A 22068-nucleotide genomic window follows, 5' to 3' on the forward strand; every position below is an offset into this window, starting at 1 on the left:
AGGATGTATAGTTTTCGAGAACATTGGAAAAACGGCATAAACAAATTAGCTGCTGCAGGAAGTACCGAAAACTAAGTCCAGCATACTGCATCATCTAGATCTATGGATGAAGGGGTTAAATAGGTCCAGCAAGGTAGTGATATTTTTGATAAAGAGGTGGAAAAACATGTAATACAGCTCTCAAAGCAGAAGACGAGAGGTATGGTCATTTCTAAATATCGTCCAACTCAATCCATTGGATATAGACAACTTAGAGGAATCTCCGTAGGAGAATCGATTGGTGAAATGAATACAAATATCTGATCCTCAACTAGGAACTAGAAATAATGAGTAAATATGTAAGTGAGATTATTGCGTAAAGTGAGGTAAAGGAATCTACAACTGTTACTATTAGTTGAACAGCTAAATTTTAGAATGTTATAAAAAACAAAATAAAACTAGAATTATAAAATATTTTTTCTATATTACTTAACAGTTTGTACATTTTTACAGTTCTTTTATTTTACAAAATTCGGCTATAACCTAATTAACTTAAAACATTCACACATAATTACAAACATATAAACAACAAAAATAATTTGTTTCGAGATTTGGTTAACAATTCAATTTGAATGATAATATTCTTTCGTAAACGACTAAAAGATTCTAATTACACGATATTATTTACTTACAGCTATTTACAAAAATAATTTAGAAAATAAAATACAAAAGAATCATGCTATTCGTATGGCTAAAAATGGCAACGAATCTAATCCTATTCTAATGAGCACTTGTGGATCGGTATATTCACAAAATATTTACACAATAATTAGTTAAGTCAGTCTCTAAAACAGGTAGCACAGCCTAACCAAAATAAGCCTAAATTCAAAATACTAAAGTCTTAATTCGGTGTCCACAACGGACTTGTTTCTATTTTGAGCTGGTTGTCGTGACATTACGTGGTGAGTGCTCAGACCGGGAGCTACAAGGGGTGAAATTGAGGGTGATTTAGTGGCTAGTGGTGACAGGGATGGTGAAAAACTCGGCGACATAGCTGTTGACGTACTAAATCCTGTACCCGATGCGTCGTGATTTATAGGCGACCTTGGTAACATCATCATCTGATTATGACCAACTGAACCGTGATGACCGGTTCCATTACGTGAATTTAATATTGGCATAGCTATTGATCGAGGTGCCACGCTTGTAATTAAAGGAGGTGGAATATTTTTTACAGGAGCTACTGACACTTTACTACGTACACTAGAATTTCCACTAGCGCCGCTATGCACAGACGCAGTGTCATCTTTCAGTCTTGCAATCTCTGAAAAAACATGAGCCAATGGTTGATATTGTGGACCCCAGTCCAGCAGGTAGTCCCAGTTATAACTACCAGCTAGTTCTTCCTCACTATGTACAATAGAACTTAATGACCCATTCATTGAGGGTTGATGAGATACAGCTGGGACCTCACCGTAACCGCCTATGGCCATAACATGATCCATCGATGGACCCAAAGCCGAAGCCGATACTGCTCCGCCTTCATCCGCAGAACTGGCTCTATCACTACCTGCCACATCGTTCAATTTAGCATAAATCAAATTAGTAATGTCATTATCATTTGCTGTTTCTTCATCAAATATATGTAAACTGTCTAATGGCACTGTTTGGTGATGGTGTGATAATGGTTCTTTGTTGCTTCTGGGATCTGTACACAGTCTAGATACCGCTTGCGGGTGAGCACCTGAGTTATCCACTATTCCTAATCTGGCTAGGTACTCTTGTGTATTTCTAACAGATACAGTGGATAAGGAATCTCCATCGTTATTTCTTTGCAAAGGGCCCTCGTTAATCATTCTAATTTCTTCGTCTTCACCGTCTTCGCCGTCTTCAGCGGACCCTCTTCCGCTTGATCCAGATTGTTCTGAACCTGATAATTCGGAAGTTGTAGCAGCTCCGGAATTGGAACTGGCAGGATGACCTCCTCCGTAGGGGGGAATTTCATCATATTTAGGCGGCGCAAACTGGTTTTGCCCTGCAGGCATTTGTGATCCTCCACCACGAATAGGGATAGTGTCAAAGGCACTAGGATCTACGTAGTTATTTGAGGATGATACAGTCTCAGTGCTTAAATTTGGTTTATTTATTTTTCTATTACGCTTATTTTTCATATGAATAAAAATAAACGCAGCTCCAAATATAATTAATAGTAAAGTTATGGATATTAATAAACCTAATGCCCAATCAGAAATACCACCATGTCCATTAGCACCTTGTTTATTTGCTAAATTCGTTCCAGCATCAGCTAGGGGATCTAATATTATTTCAATAACCGTCATGTTAGTTAGGGAACCTTGCTTGCCAGAACTAGCTGTAACAACTAAACTTATTTCTCTCCCTGAAATTACTGCCTCCGAGTCGTCAAATTTCTTTTTTAGTAATACTGCTCCAGTTGTTCTATTTATTTTAAAATAACTGTGTTGCGTTGTTAATTGGTAAACTACTCTTCCATCGGGGCCTTTGTCCTTGTCAGTAGCAACAACATGACCTACTATGTAACCAGTCGGAAGACCCACAGATGGTGCTAATGAAAATCTGTAAGTTCTTTCCGTAAATTGAGGATAAAATTCATCTTTTCCCTCTATTTCTATGTAAACTTTTACAACAGTGGATTTACCACCGGCGTCGGTGGCTTTTATAGCAAAATTGTATCTATTTCTTTGCTCGTAATCAAATACAACACCAGTTGTTACGAGACCAGTGTCAGGATCAATATGAAAAAGTTTCCAAGAATTTTCTTGTCCTCCGTAATTGCGAGAGTCAACGAATGTGTAATTGACTTTGCCAAAAAGACCTTTGTCAAGATCAGTAGCATGAGCGGTAAATACAGCTGTACCAATAGCTTCATTTTCCCCAACTGACTCCATGTATTCAGTAAATGGAAAGATTGGAGCATTATCATTTTCATCTTGCAAAAATATTGATAAGGTACATAAAGAACAAAGAGGTATAGCTCCATTATCACAAGCTCTTATGACAAGACTATATTGTATATTGCCCTTGTCATAGTCAAGAGTTTTGTTAACAACTACAACACCAGTCTGCGAATGAATATGAAAACATCCATCTATATTTCCAGAAGTGATATCATATGAAATTTCAGAGTTTACTGTTCCTTCTTGATCGGCATCGGTTGCTGTTATTTTTTCTATTGAAGATCCAATAGACAAACTTTCGCTTATTGTTATTTCGTAATCTGGATCGGCAAATACTGGAGAATTATCATTAAAATCCTTAACTGTTATGATAATGTGAGTAACTAGCGAACCTGCATTATCAATAGATATGTTCAGATCATACTCATCTTGTAGCTCTCTATCTAATGGTTTGACCAGTGTTAATGCCCCTGAAGGATTTGCGATCTCGAAGACTTTGTCAACGTTTCCTTCAATAATTTTAAAATTTGATGCTTGACTCTGACTGTTAGGTTTTGCTAAATATATAAGCGCATGTCCCGTTTTGCTATTCTCAGAAACAGCTATCGCATATTCCTTTTTGTACCCATAGTTAATACTTATACGTTTGCTGCTTCTAATGTGAACTGAGGCCAATGAGTGAAGCGATGGTTTACCACTATCTTCGGCTTTAATAGTTAGATAAAAGTCTTGCATATTCGCGGATATATTTGAAACGTTAACTTTTATAATTCCATCAGACGAACCAATAGTAAAACCAGTTGAGGGATTAACAATCGAATATGTCACTTTGGAGTTCATTCCGGAATCAGCGTCTGTTGCATTCATTGTAATAAGATCGATTAACGATGAAGATTGAACATCTGAAATAAAAAAAATATATATATTTTTAAAAAATATACATAAAAAAACATCACAAAGAAGTTAAAAAAATAAAATTTAATCATGCAAGAGAGAACAAGTAGAGAATGCCTACCTGGTAAATTGATTTCGTATGCACATTGTTGGAACTGAGGTGCGTTATCATTGACATCAATTACAACTATTGTAAGTATCGTCTGAGCAATGTGGATTGTGTCAGAAGCAACTATAGTCAGCTTATATTCTGGCCATGATTCAAAATCAAGTTTCTTCTTTAAAAATATTTTACCGCTAAAGCGGTCAATACTGAAGAATTCCAGATAGCCTTTGTCGCCATTTGTGAGATTGTAAGTTAATTCAGGATATGTGTCAACGTCGTTGGCAGTTATAGCTGTTAAAAGACTGCCTACTTCGGTATCTTCACTAACGTTAATAGTGGTATGTGGTGGAAATGTAGGCTGATTGTCATTAACATCAACAATATTTATTTGAATGCGTGCTGTGCCAGTCATCTGGGGAATTCCTTCATCAGTTGCTAAAAATAATAATTAGATAAGTACAAAATATAAAATTACCACTATGTAGTGCAAGGAAGACCAAAATCATCGTTGAAAAAAATATGAAAATATTTTTATACAGACGTTGCTTGATTTATAATGATGTATATCTTAAAAATATCTTGTTGTATACAGGGTGTCCCAAAATAAAGTGATGATAAAATTTTAAGTTTTTTTTTTAAATTGTGCCCCTCATTTTTCTGTACATAATTGGATTCAGCATAAAATTCTGCATATAGATTACATACATATATTATACAGTATTTTTATTCGAAGCACTATGCGATGTTGCCATTCTATTTCATATTTACTAAATAAAACTTTGGTTAAAAATATTATATCCGAAAAGTGGTTAAAAACTGGAGAGAATATAACTTTATAAATCTTAGCTATATTTTCCTAAGGGTATTTTTATAGCATCGTCAAAATCGCAATATTTAAAACGCTATATATCTATTTTTTAAATTCAACACCCTGTATATTATTTTTCGTTTAGATACAGAATTAAAAAATGAACATTAAATGAACTAATTAAAGTGTTCTTAAAATATTAGCGGTTTTACAGCTGTATTATGGTGCGTTTAGACTTGAGCACGCACTGATCCTCCGCGAATGCTCAAGGGTAAACGGCTGTGCGTGCACGCTCACTCTGAATTTGTCTGTGCGCGAGCAGCCGCGAACGTGAGCCGTCTGGTCTCGGTTTTTGGTCCGTGCTCAAAGGGATTTTATGTGTGGGCGAACGCTCAATTTGGACCGGCAATTTGTTTTGTCTGCGTTCGTGCGTGCGTGTGTGATTTTTTTTTCGTTTTCTTTATTAAAATTATGGAGTGGATCAATGAATCTTCGTTATTATTAATTGAAAAATATGAAAAGTTGCCTATATTATGGGATGTTAAACATTCTTTGTATTATTAAAAAATAAAAAAAATATAACGCATGGCAAAACCTTGTAAATAAACTTAATATTGAATATGTCGATATTAATGAAATTGCTATTCTAAAATTTGTATCTTTTGTTCGTAATTTTTGGTGTTATTAAATTTTGTAAATATTCAAAGTCGGGTCTGGTCATTCTTGTAAAGTTTTTAAACTGATCATAGCCGTCCTCAGACACTAAATTGTTGCAGTAAATTATATCGATTTCTAAAAATCTGGGTCTGCCACAAGCGACGATGATTTCGATTTTTCTTCTTTTTAATAATTAAGCTGTGCATAACAATGACTGCAGCCTCGACTATTTCTTGGTCGTCCATTATTTTCGCCAACACATAACTCTGCTGTGCGCGCACAAATGGATCACTTCATTCGTCGAAAAATAAGCTTTTAATTTGAACGGAGCCGAGAGTGCGAACGAATGCCGTGCGCGCACGCTCAGCTCGTGCGTGCTCAAGTCTAAACGCACCATTACACATATGGTTTTCAACGGTAACATACCACTTAGTCAGCAAAGTGTTGTTACATTTAGGGAACATTAGGAACAGTTACGTATTTACGTTTTATTGCTTCTTATTAGGGAAAAGATGGGCCTGGTAACGTAACAACGACGTCACCTAAAACACATTTCCCTTAAAGGAATAGAATGCTCACTGGGTAGACAATGATCATTAGGTGGATCTGATAAAAATTTACCGTTGTAAGAACAATATCTAATATAATATACCGAATACAACTTGGGAACAATTTGAATAACAAAATGTTAATTTTTGACATTGAACATATGACGAATAATAATATACTGGATGTTGTATTTAAAAAAAATGAAATATAGCACTTTAAATATGTTAGCAAAGCCATAAAAATTACCCTGTAGAAGATAATACAAATTTTCCTTCATGGGTGTATTCTGTTAATATTTGTTGTTAAAAAATGTAGCTAAGTATTAATAAAGCAAAATTCAGTCTAGTTTTTAACCACTTTTCGGATATAGTGGTTTTAATTAAAGTTTCAGTAAATGTGAAATAGAATATAGTACCACCAGTAAATCTACATATATAAAATGCTAATGTTTATCTGTGTCGTCTCTACTGAAGTAACGACTTGCTCTAAAAAGTTGCTTTTTTACTAAAAGCTAGCTAATTGGCTCTTCTAAAAACTGTCGTCGCCGGATTTTTTGTTTTTCATTTAATTAAACAAAAAATAATTTTTTTCTGATGTCGTGGCGGATGCGCCAGGCTTCAACTACCTAGTATGAAATAGAATGGCAATTTTTTAGCACAGCCGTCAAAAGAAAATAATTATATACTATACTATACAGAGTTTTATGCTGAATCGAAATGTGTACAATGGGGAGTGCAGTTAAAAAAAATCTTAAAAATTTATCATAACTTTTTTTTGGGACACCCTGTATACGAAAAAATATTTTTAGGATATGCCCCTTTATAAAACTATGGAATATCTGTATAAAACTTTTTTTTATATCTTCGACAACGACGACGATATTGAACTTCGTCGCGCTAATTTGTCACCCTGTATATTACAAAAAAAAATTACCTATTATTGTTATTCGATAATTGTCCCTAATTTCTCTGTCTAAGACGGTGTTTGTTCTGATAATTCCACTGAATGCTGGTTCAATTTTAAAAGCATTATCGTGATTACCATCGACAATATGGTAAAGAATTCTTGAATTTTGACCCTGATCAGCATCAGATGCTACTGCTTGTAAAACAAATGTTCCTAGAATTAAGATTATTTCATTAGCAATTAAGAATATCATATTTTTTATAATTTGTTATTACCTTTTTTATCGCCTTCCCATACAGAAGCTGTGTATTGTTGTTGTGTAAATTTGGGCGCATTATCGTTTTGGTCAGTGAGTTTAATAATTACATCGCAGTATCCGTGCAAGTTGGGATTTCCATCAGTTTTTGCTTCGACCACTAAACGTATGTCATGTTGTAACTCGTAATCAAGAAATTTCGAATTTTTGACCTGGATCATTCCTGTCTCGGAATCGATAGAGAAAATATTTTCTTCATTGCCGGTTCCAAAAGAATAAACTATTTTTTGACGCCGACCATCAGTTCGTACTGCACTAACTTGGGTAACTTCTCGGAATTCCTCTATATTTTCTGGCAGTGTTACTTCATAAGTCGTGTTTTGAAAGCGAAGGTTGATCGAGCCTTGAGGTAAGTCTCCAACAATAATTTCAATCAGCCCAATCGAACTTTTTGGAGGATTCCCTTTATCAGTTGCCATTACGTTCAAATAAATAACTTTTCCATTGCTACTTGCCAATGATTGTGTAGCTGTTACACCTCCTGAATTAGGATCGATACGAAATTTTCCATAACTTCCATCGTTAACTAAACTATAAACAATTTCCGAATTAATTCCTTCATCGATATCAGTAGCATTAACTTTTAATATTTTTTGTCCGGGCTGAATATACGCTGTAACTCGTTCTTGAAACGGGTAACTACTAAAAACTGGCTTATTGTCGTTAACATCCATGATATACACCGTAACTGGGACTTTGGTTGATCTTGCATTATACTTTCCACTATCAGTGGCAACTACCATAAAATTATATTCACTCTTACGTTCTCTATCAAAAAGACTAAAAAAAAAGAAATGTACCTATTACAATCAAGTAATATTGGTGAGTACGATATCATATACCTGGTGCGTCTCAAAAGTGCCTCACCCCTATAACTTGTCTTATTTTTTGAAATAAAAAAACGACATTTTGTATGTTATAAAAAGCATATGACATAAATTAGGATTGGTTGGCGTATTCAATTGTTTTCGGTCACTTCCTGTCTCACCGGAAATTACTACAACTTTTGATTTTTAAATAACATCTTCGGTATTTTTGTCCTTTAATCGATAGAAAATGACACTTGAATGGCATATCACATGTCAACTTTCGACATTTTCAATTAAAAAACATGGTTTTTAAATTTCAATTTAGAGTGCCATAGCCATAAATGTAACGATATTTTGACTCGAAATTCCAAGTGTATGGTACCAAATTATTCGTAAAAATATACTTTTTCTAAATATGTTAATGAGCCACCCTCGTTCCATTTGAAAAAATTGAGATATGATTAAAAATTCGATTTGGGCATATTTTGAATGGCGAGGATATGACACTAAAAGCATTAGACGATCAAATCTATTTTTCCAAGACTCCTTGATTAAAAATTAGTATTTTTAACACAGCCATGACACTCTAGATTGAAATTTAAAACACGATTTTTTTAAGCGAGAATGTCAAAGTTGACATATGATGTGTCATTTTCTATCAATCCAAGCAAAAATTACCGAGGGTGTTTTATTTTCGATTCGATTTAAAAATCAAAAATTGTAGTCATTTCCGGTGAAACAGGAAGTGACTAAAAACAATTGAATACGTCAATCAATCCTAATTTATGTCATATACTAACATAAGAAATCTCGTTTTTTTTATCTGAAAAAATAAAAAAGTTATAGGGGGTGAGCCAGTTTCGAGACGCACCCGGTATATTCTACGTTTTTTAAATTGCTTAAAATAAATATTTTTAATAAATATAAACTTACCCAGCAGTAGTAATTACGCCTGTTTTATTGTCTATTCGAAACAACCACTGACTCTCATTTGCTAAGAAATATATAATTTTAGCATTTAAACCTGTATCAGCGTCTGATGCCTGAACTTTCATGATTGATGTGTCAATTGGTGTATCTTCAAAAATTGTTGAATTATATTTTGAGAGATCAAACTTTGGATCATTGTCATTTTGATCTTCAACAAAAACAGTTAAGTTGCAATAGCCCTGCATGGATGGCACTCCATGATCTTGTGCTGTTATGGTTAATTGATATTTAGCATTGCTTTCCCGGTCCAAAGGCTTGGCTGTAAGCTCTCCCGTATTTGAATTAATGCTAAATTTGTTTCGAATATTTCCACTCGTTATAGAATAAGAAATTTGACCATTTAAACCACTGTCTATATCATTAGCAACTACAGTATGAAAAATAGAGGTGTCACTGTTTTCTGGGATGGCCAAGCTTTGACAAGATCCAGCTTGAAATTTAGGTGCGTGATCATTGATATCAAGAACTTTGATGTGTAATTTGGTCATATCAAATACTGGTGCGTCAGATGAAGAATAATCATTTACGTAGATTGGCAGAATATAAGAGTTAATTAATTCCCTGTCTAGAAGCTTTTTGGTATATATTTTTCCACTGGGAGTTAGGATTTCAAAAGTATCGTCAAAAATTCCTGGAGGTATAGTAAAAGATATGTTACCACCTAGAAAAAAAGAATATATTGAATAAAAAGAATTTGCAGTTAAATAATCGACAAAATCTAACTTCACTTACTCTGATCAGAAATTACTCTAGCATTAATTTGTGTGACTAAAGTCCCAATGCCCGCATTTTCGGTAATATTAACCTCATAATCGGATTCTAAAAATCTTTGTGGATTTTCTAAAACGTCTTGAACAATCAATTTCAACTTCATATTAGCCTGTCTTGTAGGTTTTCCATGATCAGTTGCAGTTATATTTAACATATAATATTTTCTGTCTAATATCAAAGGTTTTGCTAATGTTAATACTCCTGTATCATACCCGAGAGAGAACATTGAGGCATCGTTGTTGTTTGAAAGGATATAGGTCACTCTTCCATTGTCGCCAGAATCATCATCGACCGCTAATATATTAGTTATTTTCATTCCAAAAGTAGTACTTTCGCTTAATAAGGCATTTGATGTTTGCGGTAGAATAAATCGAGGTGTATTGTCATTAAAGTCCGTTACAATCATTTGAACGGTTACATAGCTGCTCAAACTTTCAGATTTGTTGATGGGTTGATCGGTTGCCCCAACAATAAGTATGTGCTCCTTTATAGTCTCATAATCAAGAGGTGCTGTCAATATCAGAGTTCCTGTTAAGGAATCGATAACAAAGGAACTGGCGTTTGGAAATTGACTTACAACCGAGTATCGAATTTCCCCATTTTCTCCACTGTCAACATCTGATGCGGTAAAATTATAGATTGACGTTCCAACTTCTGTGTTTTCACTTATCATGACTGTAATAGGATCTTTAGGCCATTTGGGAGGATTATCGTTTGTATCTAGTATTTCAATTTTCACTGTGATAGCGCTACTTTGTGGATTGTTCATAGTCCTCGTATCTAAGGCGCGCACTTCCAGTTTGTACTCCGATTGTAATTCTCGATCTATCTCTTGAGCAACAACTATTTTTCCTGTATTTCTCTCAATATCAAATACGTTAGAGGAATCAAAAGACATTGTGGTAATTGTATAAGTAATATGATTTCCTGTACTATCTGGAATAAAGTTATCTTCTTCTTGGGAACTCGTTGTAGCTACCGATCCAACAACCTAAAAAATACAGTACGTAAAAAATATATTATTTACAGAAGAAAAAATTGGTATTTTACTTACGTAAAAGACGTATTTTAATTTTGGTTAACTCTAATGAAATTACCTGTCCAATTTTTGAATTCTCCTTAATTCGAAAGATTAAGCTGGAACTTGTAAAAGTCGGCCTATTATCATTGAGATCCAGAACTTCAATTCTTAACATTCGGATGGTCTGTTTGGGAGGCGTACCACCATCTGTCGCCACAATACCTATCCTGTATATTGTTTTCTCTTCATGGTCTAATACAACTTTAGTCCGAATAACACCGGATATTGGATGAATACTAAACGTTTCTAATCCTTCCGAGTCTTTAAGAAAAGAATATGTTATGGAAGAGTTGTATCCACTGTCTCCATCTAAAATTAAATTGAAAAATATATTTGAAATATTTATATTATTACGAAATAATATAAAACCCATTAAATCATTTAATTTAATATTACCTATAGCTCGTATTCTAACAACTTCTGTTCCAGGACTTTGTTCCTCTCTAACACTAACAACGTCTTCTTGGGGATCCACTATTTCTGGAGCGTTATCGTTGATATCGAGAACCGATATTTTTATGGAAACTCGTGAACTTCGAGATGGCTGGCCCTGATCTTTAGCTTCAGCTACTAAGTCATAGTGTTCTTTGAATTCTCTGTCAAGTATGTCTCTCGTGGTGATTTCGCCTGGAAAAAATAAATTTTGTTAAATTAGTTGCGTTTAAAAAATGCAGACTTAAAAAATAGATTCTTGGATGATTTCCTGCTAGAAATTTACTACAAATCGAAAATATATGGACAAATGCAAACTATTTAGTACAAAATCTTAGACATATTTATTAGAGTTTTAATGTAAAAGATTTAGAGAGAATTCACAAAAATACTACCTTTAAGAAAAAAAAAAGAATCTACAAAATAAAAAGTGAAAAGCTGGTTTCCATTTGGATAAAACGCAATATCTTTATAAAAAATAACAACACTAATTTAGAGATTTCTCTTCCAGTGGAGAAAAAGCCAGACATTTTTAACTACCTAATAACACGACTCAAGGTATAGACGTTTTTTATAAAAATAATATTTTTCATATGACGACTTTAAACATAATAAGAAACAACAAATGAAAAAAAAACTAAAAATTTTAATAAAAACTACAATGTAATTATTATTGCAAAATAAAAACAAAATCACCACAATACACCAAAACACTTTTACTTTTACACTGGACGCGCGTTTCGCTAACCATGTTAGCATCATCAGCAGCTAATGCTAACATGGTTAGCAAAACGCGCGTCCAGTGTAAAAGTAAAAGTGTTTTGGTGTATTGTGGTGATTTAGTATTTTTATTTTGCTGTGTAACACCAAAGGTTCCAACCCTCAACTGTAATAGTAATTATTATTCACTATTAAAAGATGATAAATGTATATAGAGGGAGTGCAAATATTTTTAGGGGTGGTATATTTCGACCCCAAAAACACGTCTATGAGGCTTTTTCGCGAAAAAAAATGTTGAAAATCTGGAATTTTTTGATTTTTTTTTAAATTTTAGTTAAAAATATAATATTTTCATAATATGGCAACATAGGTAGTAAATTAAATTTACAAGAAAGAAAACTCATAAAAGATCCAGCGGTTCTCAACATGTAAGCAAAAAATCAATTATTTTGAAATCTTCAAAATAATATATCTGTGTATATCTTATACTTGTTTGAAAAACGATAAAGAGAAAATATGTTTCTTTGATCGAAATCTAACAGCCCTGAAAATATTTGCACTTATTTAAGACTCACATCCGCCGCTGTCGCGTGGTGTAACGTGAAAATAAATTAATAGTATTTTTTGAACTCAGGCATCAAACCGTTCTAAAATTTACTCGTATTTAGTTATTAAATTCTATATAAAAAATAATAATGTTTAAGTAATTTATCACCAATATCCTTGCATCGTTAATATATTGCGAATGAATCACCTAATCTAACTTTAATAGATTATAATCATTAATCAGGAGTAAAATGTTTTCATTCGCCCAATGCCAAGGTTGCTAGAGGGATCGCAAAATTCGCTCAGCTTTTAATAAGTAGTTTTAAATTACTGGTCAGCCGTTCGTCTTTTCGAATGAATCAAGAAGCAAAACCCTTATAAGCCTCTTACGATGCGGCAAGCCGGCTATCTGCTTGGCAAAATCAAGAGTGTCAAAATTAATCATGTGTTGTCGACGTGGAGTGGTTTGTGGTCGTCTCAATTTACGAATCTCCAAATGGAAAACGATATTTATACGAACTGAATTGGTCGGTTATAACTTTTACAATTGGTGCTATTTAAAACACGGTCGCCATCTTTATGATAAGAATAAGATTACTTCATTTAGGTACACTGACAAAAATACTTTTCAGAAAACATATTAAATATCTTGAGAATAGATATTAAGTTATCGAGTGCGATTAAAACTGTAACAATTTCTAGAATAATAATACACTTGACTCTATAAGTTATGTATTAGTAATCTAATGAAGCTTTAATATTACTAATAATATACAGGTTCCGGCAATAGTGTGTCGAGCATCTGTAGCTCCTAGAATATAAAACTTGGGAATTTTATTTAAGTGCAAACCTAAAGTATGTACTAAGATGTATTTCAGGAAAATATTTTAACTTCTATAGGATGGCTCAAAAAAGCGTGAGTGGATCTGGATGATTTTTTTGTATGGAACACCCTGTATATTATTGTATTTTTGCCTTCCTTTTAGATCACTTTACATAATCCTAAGTCATAAGTAAATATATTTCGATAATTTCAGGAATATTAATAAATAAATAAAATTTATATATTTTTCAGTCTTTCTTAAAAAAATATTAAAAATACAAGAACTGTTCTGAAATCAAAACTATATTAGTAATTTACTTTAGATAGTCTGTATTTAACTTTGCTATAAATACGGAAATCGCAAATCATACAGGATGTTTAAAATTCTACGCCAAACTTTCTAAAATATAAAATAATTTTTTTTTTTTTTAAATGAACATTATTTGTATTTAGAGTATTTCAAAAATTTTAACGGTTTCGCAGATATTCGCGGTTTTATATTTCATATTGCATTTCCCACATGAAATTTTTATCAGACACCCAATGATTTTTCTCGGGTAATTTACCATTGAACGCGTCATATGAAATAATACTGCGGGTATCTACAAAACTATTAAAAATTTTAAAATACTTTAAATACAAAAAATGTTCATTTTTTAACTCTCCACCTAATAAAAAGATAATATACAGTATGTTCCATTTAAAAACAAACAAAGAAAAAATATTTTATATATTAAAAAGTTTGGCGTAGAATATTGAACATCCTGTATGATTTACGTTTACCATATTTATAGCAAAGTAAGAACAGATCGTTTAATTTACATAACCTATTCTCCTCAAATTTCCCAAAATATTGCTTCTGTCGGGTGCATCCAAGGTAATCACAATAAAAAATATTTTTAACACAACGTAGGTTTCTTTATTTCATTTAAACTTTTTGTTATACTGTTGGCCAAAATATTACTTCTTCAACTTTGTTGACGACCCTGAGTTGTTACACTACACTAATTTATTGAAAGTTTCTTCAATAGTAAACATTTTAATTTGGAACACATATTTCGGAGAAACAAATTCACTGGTATTTCCAGTATATGTTCAAATAATCTCAACACACCTTATGATTTCTTAAAAATTATAGACGATAAAATACATTGTTTAGGTGAGATAGATTCATGTCTATATTTATTGCTTAACAAAAAATATTTTATAGTCATATAATAGAGTATTCCAATTGTAATTTCTTAACTTTTGGTCAAAGACACCGCAAATATATATATGTTAGCGTTAAAGTCCGATGTTCGGATAATATCGACATTACCCGGTTAATCTCGAGAAGAACACAAAACAACCAAAAACGAAACCAAATCCAAACATTAACCTGTTAATGTCGACATTAATTTGACATCTGACTTTAACCGTAACATATACACTAATATAGAATTGATCTCTGGTTATCAATAATTTCATAGGTACATATAGCATTTTATTAGATAAGGTTATTAAGGTAATCATTAATAATGTTAAATAGAGTTAATGTAATTCAGTTAAATACTTTCGTAATACAGGGCGATACACAGTGTGTGTAGGTTAGAGGTAGTTTTAATGTAGAATGTAGAATGTTTAGGAGGGGAGTTAAACACCGCGACCTTATAGATCTATTGTGTGTTCCCCTTTCTTGAGTTATAACGAGTTATAACTCATCATACAGTCTCAGGACTTTAAGAAAAGCCAGTATCTGAGACGGCTCCACAGAGGCCAGCTCTCCATCCTCGACATCAGACGTACCAAGGTTCATGACACGAATGGTCGTCGTCTCGGCGCACTCAGTGATAAGGTGTTCTGGTGTTTCCCCATTTTCTCCACAAAATCTGCATTCGCCGTTGTTTCTCAGTTTCAGCCTACTGAGGTGTTCGTTGAGGAGACAGTGTCCAGAAACCCCGTGACAATCCGAAGATTGTTTTTACTTAAATCAAGGAAAACCTTTGATTTTTCTCGGTCATAAGTTCTAAGGAACTTTTTCGAGTGTCTTAGACCGTTGGAGGACACCCATTCCAAGTTACGGATGGAGTCTTCCAGATTCTTCAGTTCCGCTTTCAGTTGGTTCCCGTTTGGAAAACAGAACGGTTCTGGTCCAGTTAGAGGAGTGTTCGCTCCTTTTCTAGCTAGATCATTTGCTTTTTCATTGCCTTCTATCCCTTGGTGAGCAGGCACCCAGAGTAGGAGGACTTTATTTTCTTTGCCTAATTTGTTGAGCTTCGCTAGGCATTCTTTGACCCACTTCAAATTGATGGTTACTGAGTTGATCGCCTTAAGTGCTGCTTGACTATCGGATAGGATGGCAATTTCCTGTTTTCGGTAGTTCCTATCTAAGATAAATTGTACGCATCTTTCGATAGCGCAAATTTCTGCCTGAAGGATACTGGGGTAGGTGCCCATTGGTTCGGAGTATTCAGTTTTCGGCCCAAATACTCCTATCCCTGTCCCTGCTTTGGTTTTGGAAGCATCCTTATACCACATGATTAGTTTTAATGTATGTTAGACTGCAGTGTTAAGCTTCATTCAGAAACTCAAAACTAGACTTGTGTCTAGCCTCAGCAGGCAACTATTAAGCCCGACCAATCACGTTAGAGTTTTTGACAAATACAAATGAATTAACACCCTCCAAATAATCACGCTAACCAACCTGACAAGGACAAGCTTAATAGTTGCCTGCTGGGGCTAGACACTTCTCAAAATTAGTGGAAATTAGTATTGAGACACACTGCTCATTTACGCCGCGCCGGCGCCGGTTTGAGGCCGGATGAGATCGGATATCTCGTAAGAGTCAATTTAGACACCCGCCAAGTCGGTAGTCTATTGGCAATGATATGGCCGGGGACCACGGTTCGGATTCCGCGTAAACAAAGTAGGCACCGTTCACATTAGCCTTCGCAGTAAAAAGGAGATGGTAACTTAAAATACTTTAATAGTTTTCGACAAAATCATGACTCAACTATGATCGTTGAAACTTGAGTTATCAACGTTGAAACTTGGGTTATAGATTAAGGAAAGTCGGTATATTCAATATGAAAGCAACCGATTGGATATATCACACAAGGACATAACTAAATATATTTACTACTATTTGTAAAAAACAATTCTGAAATCGTTATTTTAAATTTAACACTATGTATATTATTAAAATAATCAAAGCACTAAGCATATATTATGTTTCTATATCTAAACCTTCTGGCTTCTTCGATAAAGGCATAAAAATCATAAATATTAAAATAAGAAAATCTAAAATAATTTGAACATTCATAATTTAATATAATATTAATATAATTAATAACATAAATTATTAAATAATAATTTCATAGAACAAAAACACATTCTTTATTTCATCGTAATCGTATCATTTATCGATTAAAAATATAACAGTTCTATAAAAAACATAGAACCTCAACCACCTCCGTCAATTTCCGAGTCCACAGGGTGAAACTAATGAATTAGTAGTGGTAACTATTTTGTAATTATTTTAGTTGGGAAAGTATAATGCGGCGTTAATAAAATAGATCACAGAGAATACGTGTGCCTATTCCTCCCGGTTTTTGTGGGTATCGAAATCATTCAAGCACAAACGCAACGTCATGGTTTCATGACCTCAACGCCAGTGTCATAGATACAAAGGGGGACACTAAGAGAAAACTTAAAATCAAAACATATTCAAGTAGATGCCCTTATCTTTAGCATTTTTATTTATTATACGAATATATCATGTTGTTATATTTAAGAGTCTATTACGCTGTACTTTCGGGTCGCTCTCAGGGGTCGGGTAAAGCGGATGTGTGGCCGAAGGAAATATATATTATATTTCAGAAATCTGCCTAAGGCTTAGCCCGATCCTGTCGTGTTAAGCCACACTTAAAATTCCAAACACACGTGGTTTGACTAAGGCCTAATGAAGGTTTGCAGAGCTTCAGCATTGGCCATAAAATAGCGAGCAATTTGTTACAAAACCATATAAATTATATATCACTGTAATCACAACACTTCAATCTATTTCCGTATAGTAACAGAATTTTAAATTAGGTCTTTATTTTCGAGAAAATTTAGTCCAAATATAAGGAATATTTTGTTGATGTTTGACCATGAAAATCTTAAAAATAAAGAAGTTGTCTAAAAATACTCTGTTTTTTTTCTCAGGTAAGATTTTGACAGACGATGAGAGAAGAAAAGCAGATGAGGTTCCATACCAATCTATTTATTTTACTAAAAAAAGTTTCTAATATTTTTTAAGTTATCTATAGATGCGTTTAAATTAAATCCGTCATGCGTCGTCTCTTGTTGTTTTTAACTTGGCTTTTAACCAGTTTTATTGGTTTATTTCAAAAATGACATATCATATTTCAATTTTATTAGTTTGACGGAACGATGAAAGACAAACAGACGCCGATGATTTGAAGGCGTATGAACTCGCCTTTTGGTTTTTGAGGCTTGTAAAAATCTTGCCAAATTACCTATAGGTTAAAAAATGTCTATACCTATGTGGCGGATTCATCTTTCCAAAAAAATCCTTTTTTTCGCCACCGCACTGCAAGAAAATTTACAAAATAAAATAATTATTTTTTGTAAACACTTCTGCGTTAAACCTAAACGGATGCGATAGGTTATAATTTTGTGTCAACTTATGTCAAATATCTGCGTTTTGGAAGATGATGCATTCTGATTCGTGTTATTACGTGTGTTTTGTGTCTTTTGAAGTCAAGTGGAGGAAAAATTGAGGGAAAATTAACTGTAGACCCAGAGCACAGTTTATAGTTAATACCGCTGCCCAGGCAGAAAGTCTTATACACCGATAAAGTTACCATTAATAAAGTTTGTATACTATCCCGTCGTAGATAAGTGCATCTCGAATATGCCACAAGGATCGTACTAAACATATAGGAACTTCTGGAGTAGCTGTAAAATATCGACATCACACGATAGGTAAATAATGGATTTTAGTACTGCAGAAAAATAATGTCAAAAGGTACTGGTTTAAAAGTTAGAATCGAGCAATAAAAATGATTAGAAGAGAGCACCGTTTGCACAGCAGGTAAAAAACCATATCATAATGTGGTACACTGATGCTTTAAAAACCAAAGCAGAAATAGGGATAGGTGTATTTGGTCCGAAAACTAAATACTCCGAATCAATGGGCAGGTGCTGGGGTAGGTCCCCAGCATCCTTCAGGCAGAAATTTACGCTATCGAAAGATGATTAGAACTTAACTAGAAAATATCCGAAACAAGAAACTTCATCTTATCCGATAGTCAATCAGCATTAAAAACGATCAACTCAGTAACCATCAATTCGAAGTTGATCAAAGAATGCCTAAAGAAGCTGAACAAATTAGGCAAAGATAATAAAGTCTTCTTACTCTGGGTGCTAGCCTACCAAGGGATAGAAGACAATGAAAAAGCAAACTACATAGCTAGAAAAGGAGCGAACACTGTTTTGTGGAACTAGCTAAAAATAACAGAAAAGCAGGAAAGCTAAGTGGAAACCAAGTTAAAGCGGAACTCGGGCATCTGTAAGACTCCATCTCTAATCTGGAATGGAAATAAAATCTTACAGGTACAAAAAGATTTTGGAGAAAACCTAACGCGTAGTTTAAATATCTACTTATTTTATACATACTTCCAAATTTAAAAAAAATCGTTTTTTTTGCGCTACGCCACTGCTTCAAAGAATATCTATCAGACTTTTGTGTTTCAGGTTATATAAGAGCGTAAAGTTTAAAAAAAGACCTAATAATATTAAAATATAGAGAAAGAAGTTATATTAAAGTATATTTATTTCAAGAAGAATTGTTATTTTCTGTTTTCTGCCTTATCATGCTGAGTAGTTTTAATTGTTGGAATTTCAAGAATAACACTTAAACCTGCGTAGTTTCCTGTTTTAAATATTTTAATTAAAAACTAAAGTATTTTACTTCTCCTTTTTGCTGCTAAGACTAATCTGGACGGGGCCTACTTTGTCTACGCGCAATACGAACCTCGGCTTATCATTCTGAAGCTGAAAATAGCTCTGATAAAGACGAAAATACATGTCGAAACGTCGGCAATTTAAAAAAAAGATTGTTTAATTTCTGGTTCAAAACCTGCAAATGCCATTTCATCTGTAACATAAGGAGGCAAATCTACCACATTACTATTTATTTGTAACCATTTTTAAACAAAGAGGTAGATCATAAAAAAAATTTAAAATTTCGATTTAAAAAGATCGACTAAAGAAAAGAATTAGAGGTAAAATATATATTGTTATTCAGTGAAAATTTTAAAAATATAAAAATATTTTTGTAAAAAAAATGTTTTAATAAATAAGTTTTGAAATTAATATTTTTTTTTACTTCAGAGCAGAAAAGAAAATCATTTCCTGTTGGTATACTGGAGTACTGTAGGATACAGTTTTAGAGAAGCTTTTAGTGCCGCAAACGGTGTTCGGTGAGAGGCATCTTGAATGGCAAAAAGCATTAAAGATTTCTACTTCAAGACATCGGGTATAATGACATGTGACATCCGAGAAATGAGTGAAATACTTTTTTTTTAAATGAGAAGGCATATTATATATCTTTTTAAATTTACACAAAGGAGTCTTAAATAAGTGCAGAGAGTTGTATCCTATATAGTGGTTCTCCAAATTTAAGCAAAAAATTATTTTTTTTTTGCAAATTTTCAAAGTAATATAACTCCCTTATTTTGGACTTATTTGAAAACGGTAAAGAGGAAATATGTTTCTTTTATCGATATCTACCAGTCCTGAAAATATTTGCACTTATTTAAGACTCACCCTGTAGATACAAATTTTCATCAAAAATATATCAGAATTATATTATGGTATGTTTTGAAAAAAACAATTATTATTATTATCAAAATCTCAAAACTATCACCAATTCCAAGGAAATTTATAGGTAATTTAAAAAATATAAAGTAAAAAAAATAAAAACATAAAAAAACAAATATTTAATAAAATTAAAAATAATAATACAAATATAAAAAATAAAATATAAAAAATAAAATAATTGAGGCTTTTTTTATATTTAGAACTGTTGTCTGAACCTATCAATATATTTAATTTTATTACTAGTTACTAGTTTACACCATTGAAGAGAACTAATGAAAGGGCCGATATTTCTCAATGCGATTTTTTAATTTACGTAGTGAACGTCATAGATTTCACAGATTTTTATAGGATTTATAAAAGGTTTTGTATGCAGTTCATCCATGAAAATAACTATAGAGATTTTTTTTAGCTTTAAGTAACCAATTCATTTTTTCGGGTATTATATTAAAATTAAACTAACCAGCTCAAATGTCGTAAAAATGTTAACTGGATATAAAATTAAGCTCATAGGACGGTAAAAAAATAATTTAAAACTGTTTCCTTTTCAGAGATTTAACTTTATAAAAATAATTCAAGAATAGCATAAATCTCAATATCTCGAGAGAAATGTTTTGTGGCAAAACTAATGTAATTGTCTTCTGAAACAATTTTGCAAAACAAAAATGTGTCATTTGTTAGATGCATTTGAAAATTAAACACATTACAAAACAATGTATAATTAATTAAAAATTAAAAGAATGAAAATAAACTCCAATTCTAAAAAGATTCCAAATCGATTTAAATACAGACACCACTTCAAAATAAAGACATTTATTAGATTATAAACGATTTCAATACCCAGGAACAGGGAGCAAATGCTAATGTTGTCAAAGCAAGAGTAAAATTGATAGTATATAGTTTAGAATACTAGTATACTCAACAATGATGCCACTCCCTCACAATGTTATCCTCTATATTTGTTCTGCATAACTGTGAAATTTAGTTAGGCACTTCCTAGCGAACGATATCTTAACTAGCACCACAAAAACATTAACTAATGCTGGAAGTAATTATTTCGATATCTTTATCGACCAACTTGTTTATATCCGTATCGATATGTTAGCTCATTATTGCATAACATGGCCACTTTTAAACTTTTTTTGTTGGCCGAGCGGAATGCAGTTGGACGGCTCTCCTTTGCCCAGTATTCGTAGGGGCATCATCGACTATTTTAAAGAGGTGTTGCCACGTTGGCCTAAAAATGCGAAGTACTTGGATCGGATTACGCCAAGTGATAGATGTACAGTATACTTTTGACAGAGTATACTTTTTTCATTCTAACAAATTGGGACAAATTACTTGACAATCAATACGAGTACTGCTAGATGATAATTGAAGAGTGGAAATACCAAAGGGGGTAAGTGCCAAAATCATTTTTTCGAGATACCTAAATGAGAAAACACAGTAAAACTGAAAATAATACATTTTTAAAATATCTTTTATATAAAATACATGTAATATACATGAAAAATGGACGCTTTCGCTAGGCACTTGTAACTTTTGTTAGGACATGCAGTATGGTATTTATTACGTTTCTAATGCAATAACTTAATATTGAAAAATTTGGCACTTCCCCCCTTTGGTATTTTCACTCTTCAATTTATAAATAAAATTATATATGGAGGTTAGCGACCTAGTTAGAGATACTGTATATGTTTTGATTTTTTTTTGTCGCGATAATCAATAAAATTCTTGGTAGAGGCTTTCCTGAAAATGGGGAGTATTAAGATGCAAATGTCCAGTTTGATCACTTTTCTAACTATCATCTGTCATATCGATTTTTGATCAATTACTCGACATAACGTATATACTTTGACAGAAAATGTGAGCAAATAACAT

The 22068-nt window shown here is 33.0% G+C and overlaps 1 protein-coding gene across 4 annotated transcripts in view; it reads right to left on the reverse strand.

Moving 5' to 3' along the window:
- Positions 1 to 490: 490 nt before the first annotated feature.
- Positions 491 to 22068, reverse strand: part of LOC115877355 (protein dachsous) — a 569521-nt gene continuing 547943 nt past the window's right edge. For all 4 annotated transcript variants that reach the window (XM_030893496.1, XM_030893497.1, XM_030893500.1 and 1 more), the window contains 8 exons: positions 11199 to 11429; positions 10819 to 11111; positions 9683 to 10712; positions 8894 to 9611; positions 7111 to 7931; positions 6863 to 7048; positions 3931 to 4350; positions 491 to 3817 (listed from right to left, as the gene is read on the reverse strand). In XM_030893496.1, the coding sequence (XP_030749356.1) occupies positions 873 to 3817; positions 3931 to 4350; positions 6863 to 7048; positions 7111 to 7931; positions 8894 to 9611; positions 9683 to 10712; positions 10819 to 11111; positions 11199 to 11429 (6644 nt within the window). In that variant the 3' untranslated portion in view covers positions 491 to 872. The remainder of the gene's footprint in view (positions 3818 to 3930; positions 4351 to 6862; positions 7049 to 7110; positions 7932 to 8893; positions 9612 to 9682; positions 10713 to 10818; positions 11112 to 11198; positions 11430 to 22068) is intronic.

The sequence above is a fragment of the Sitophilus oryzae genome, unplaced genomic scaffold (genome assembly GCF_002938485.1).
Source record: "Sitophilus oryzae breed Bouriz unplaced genomic scaffold, Soryzae_2.0 scaffold_1447_pilon_pilon, whole genome shotgun sequence".
In the NCBI taxonomy this organism is placed as follows: domain Eukaryota; kingdom Metazoa; phylum Arthropoda; class Insecta; order Coleoptera; family Curculionidae; genus Sitophilus; species Sitophilus oryzae.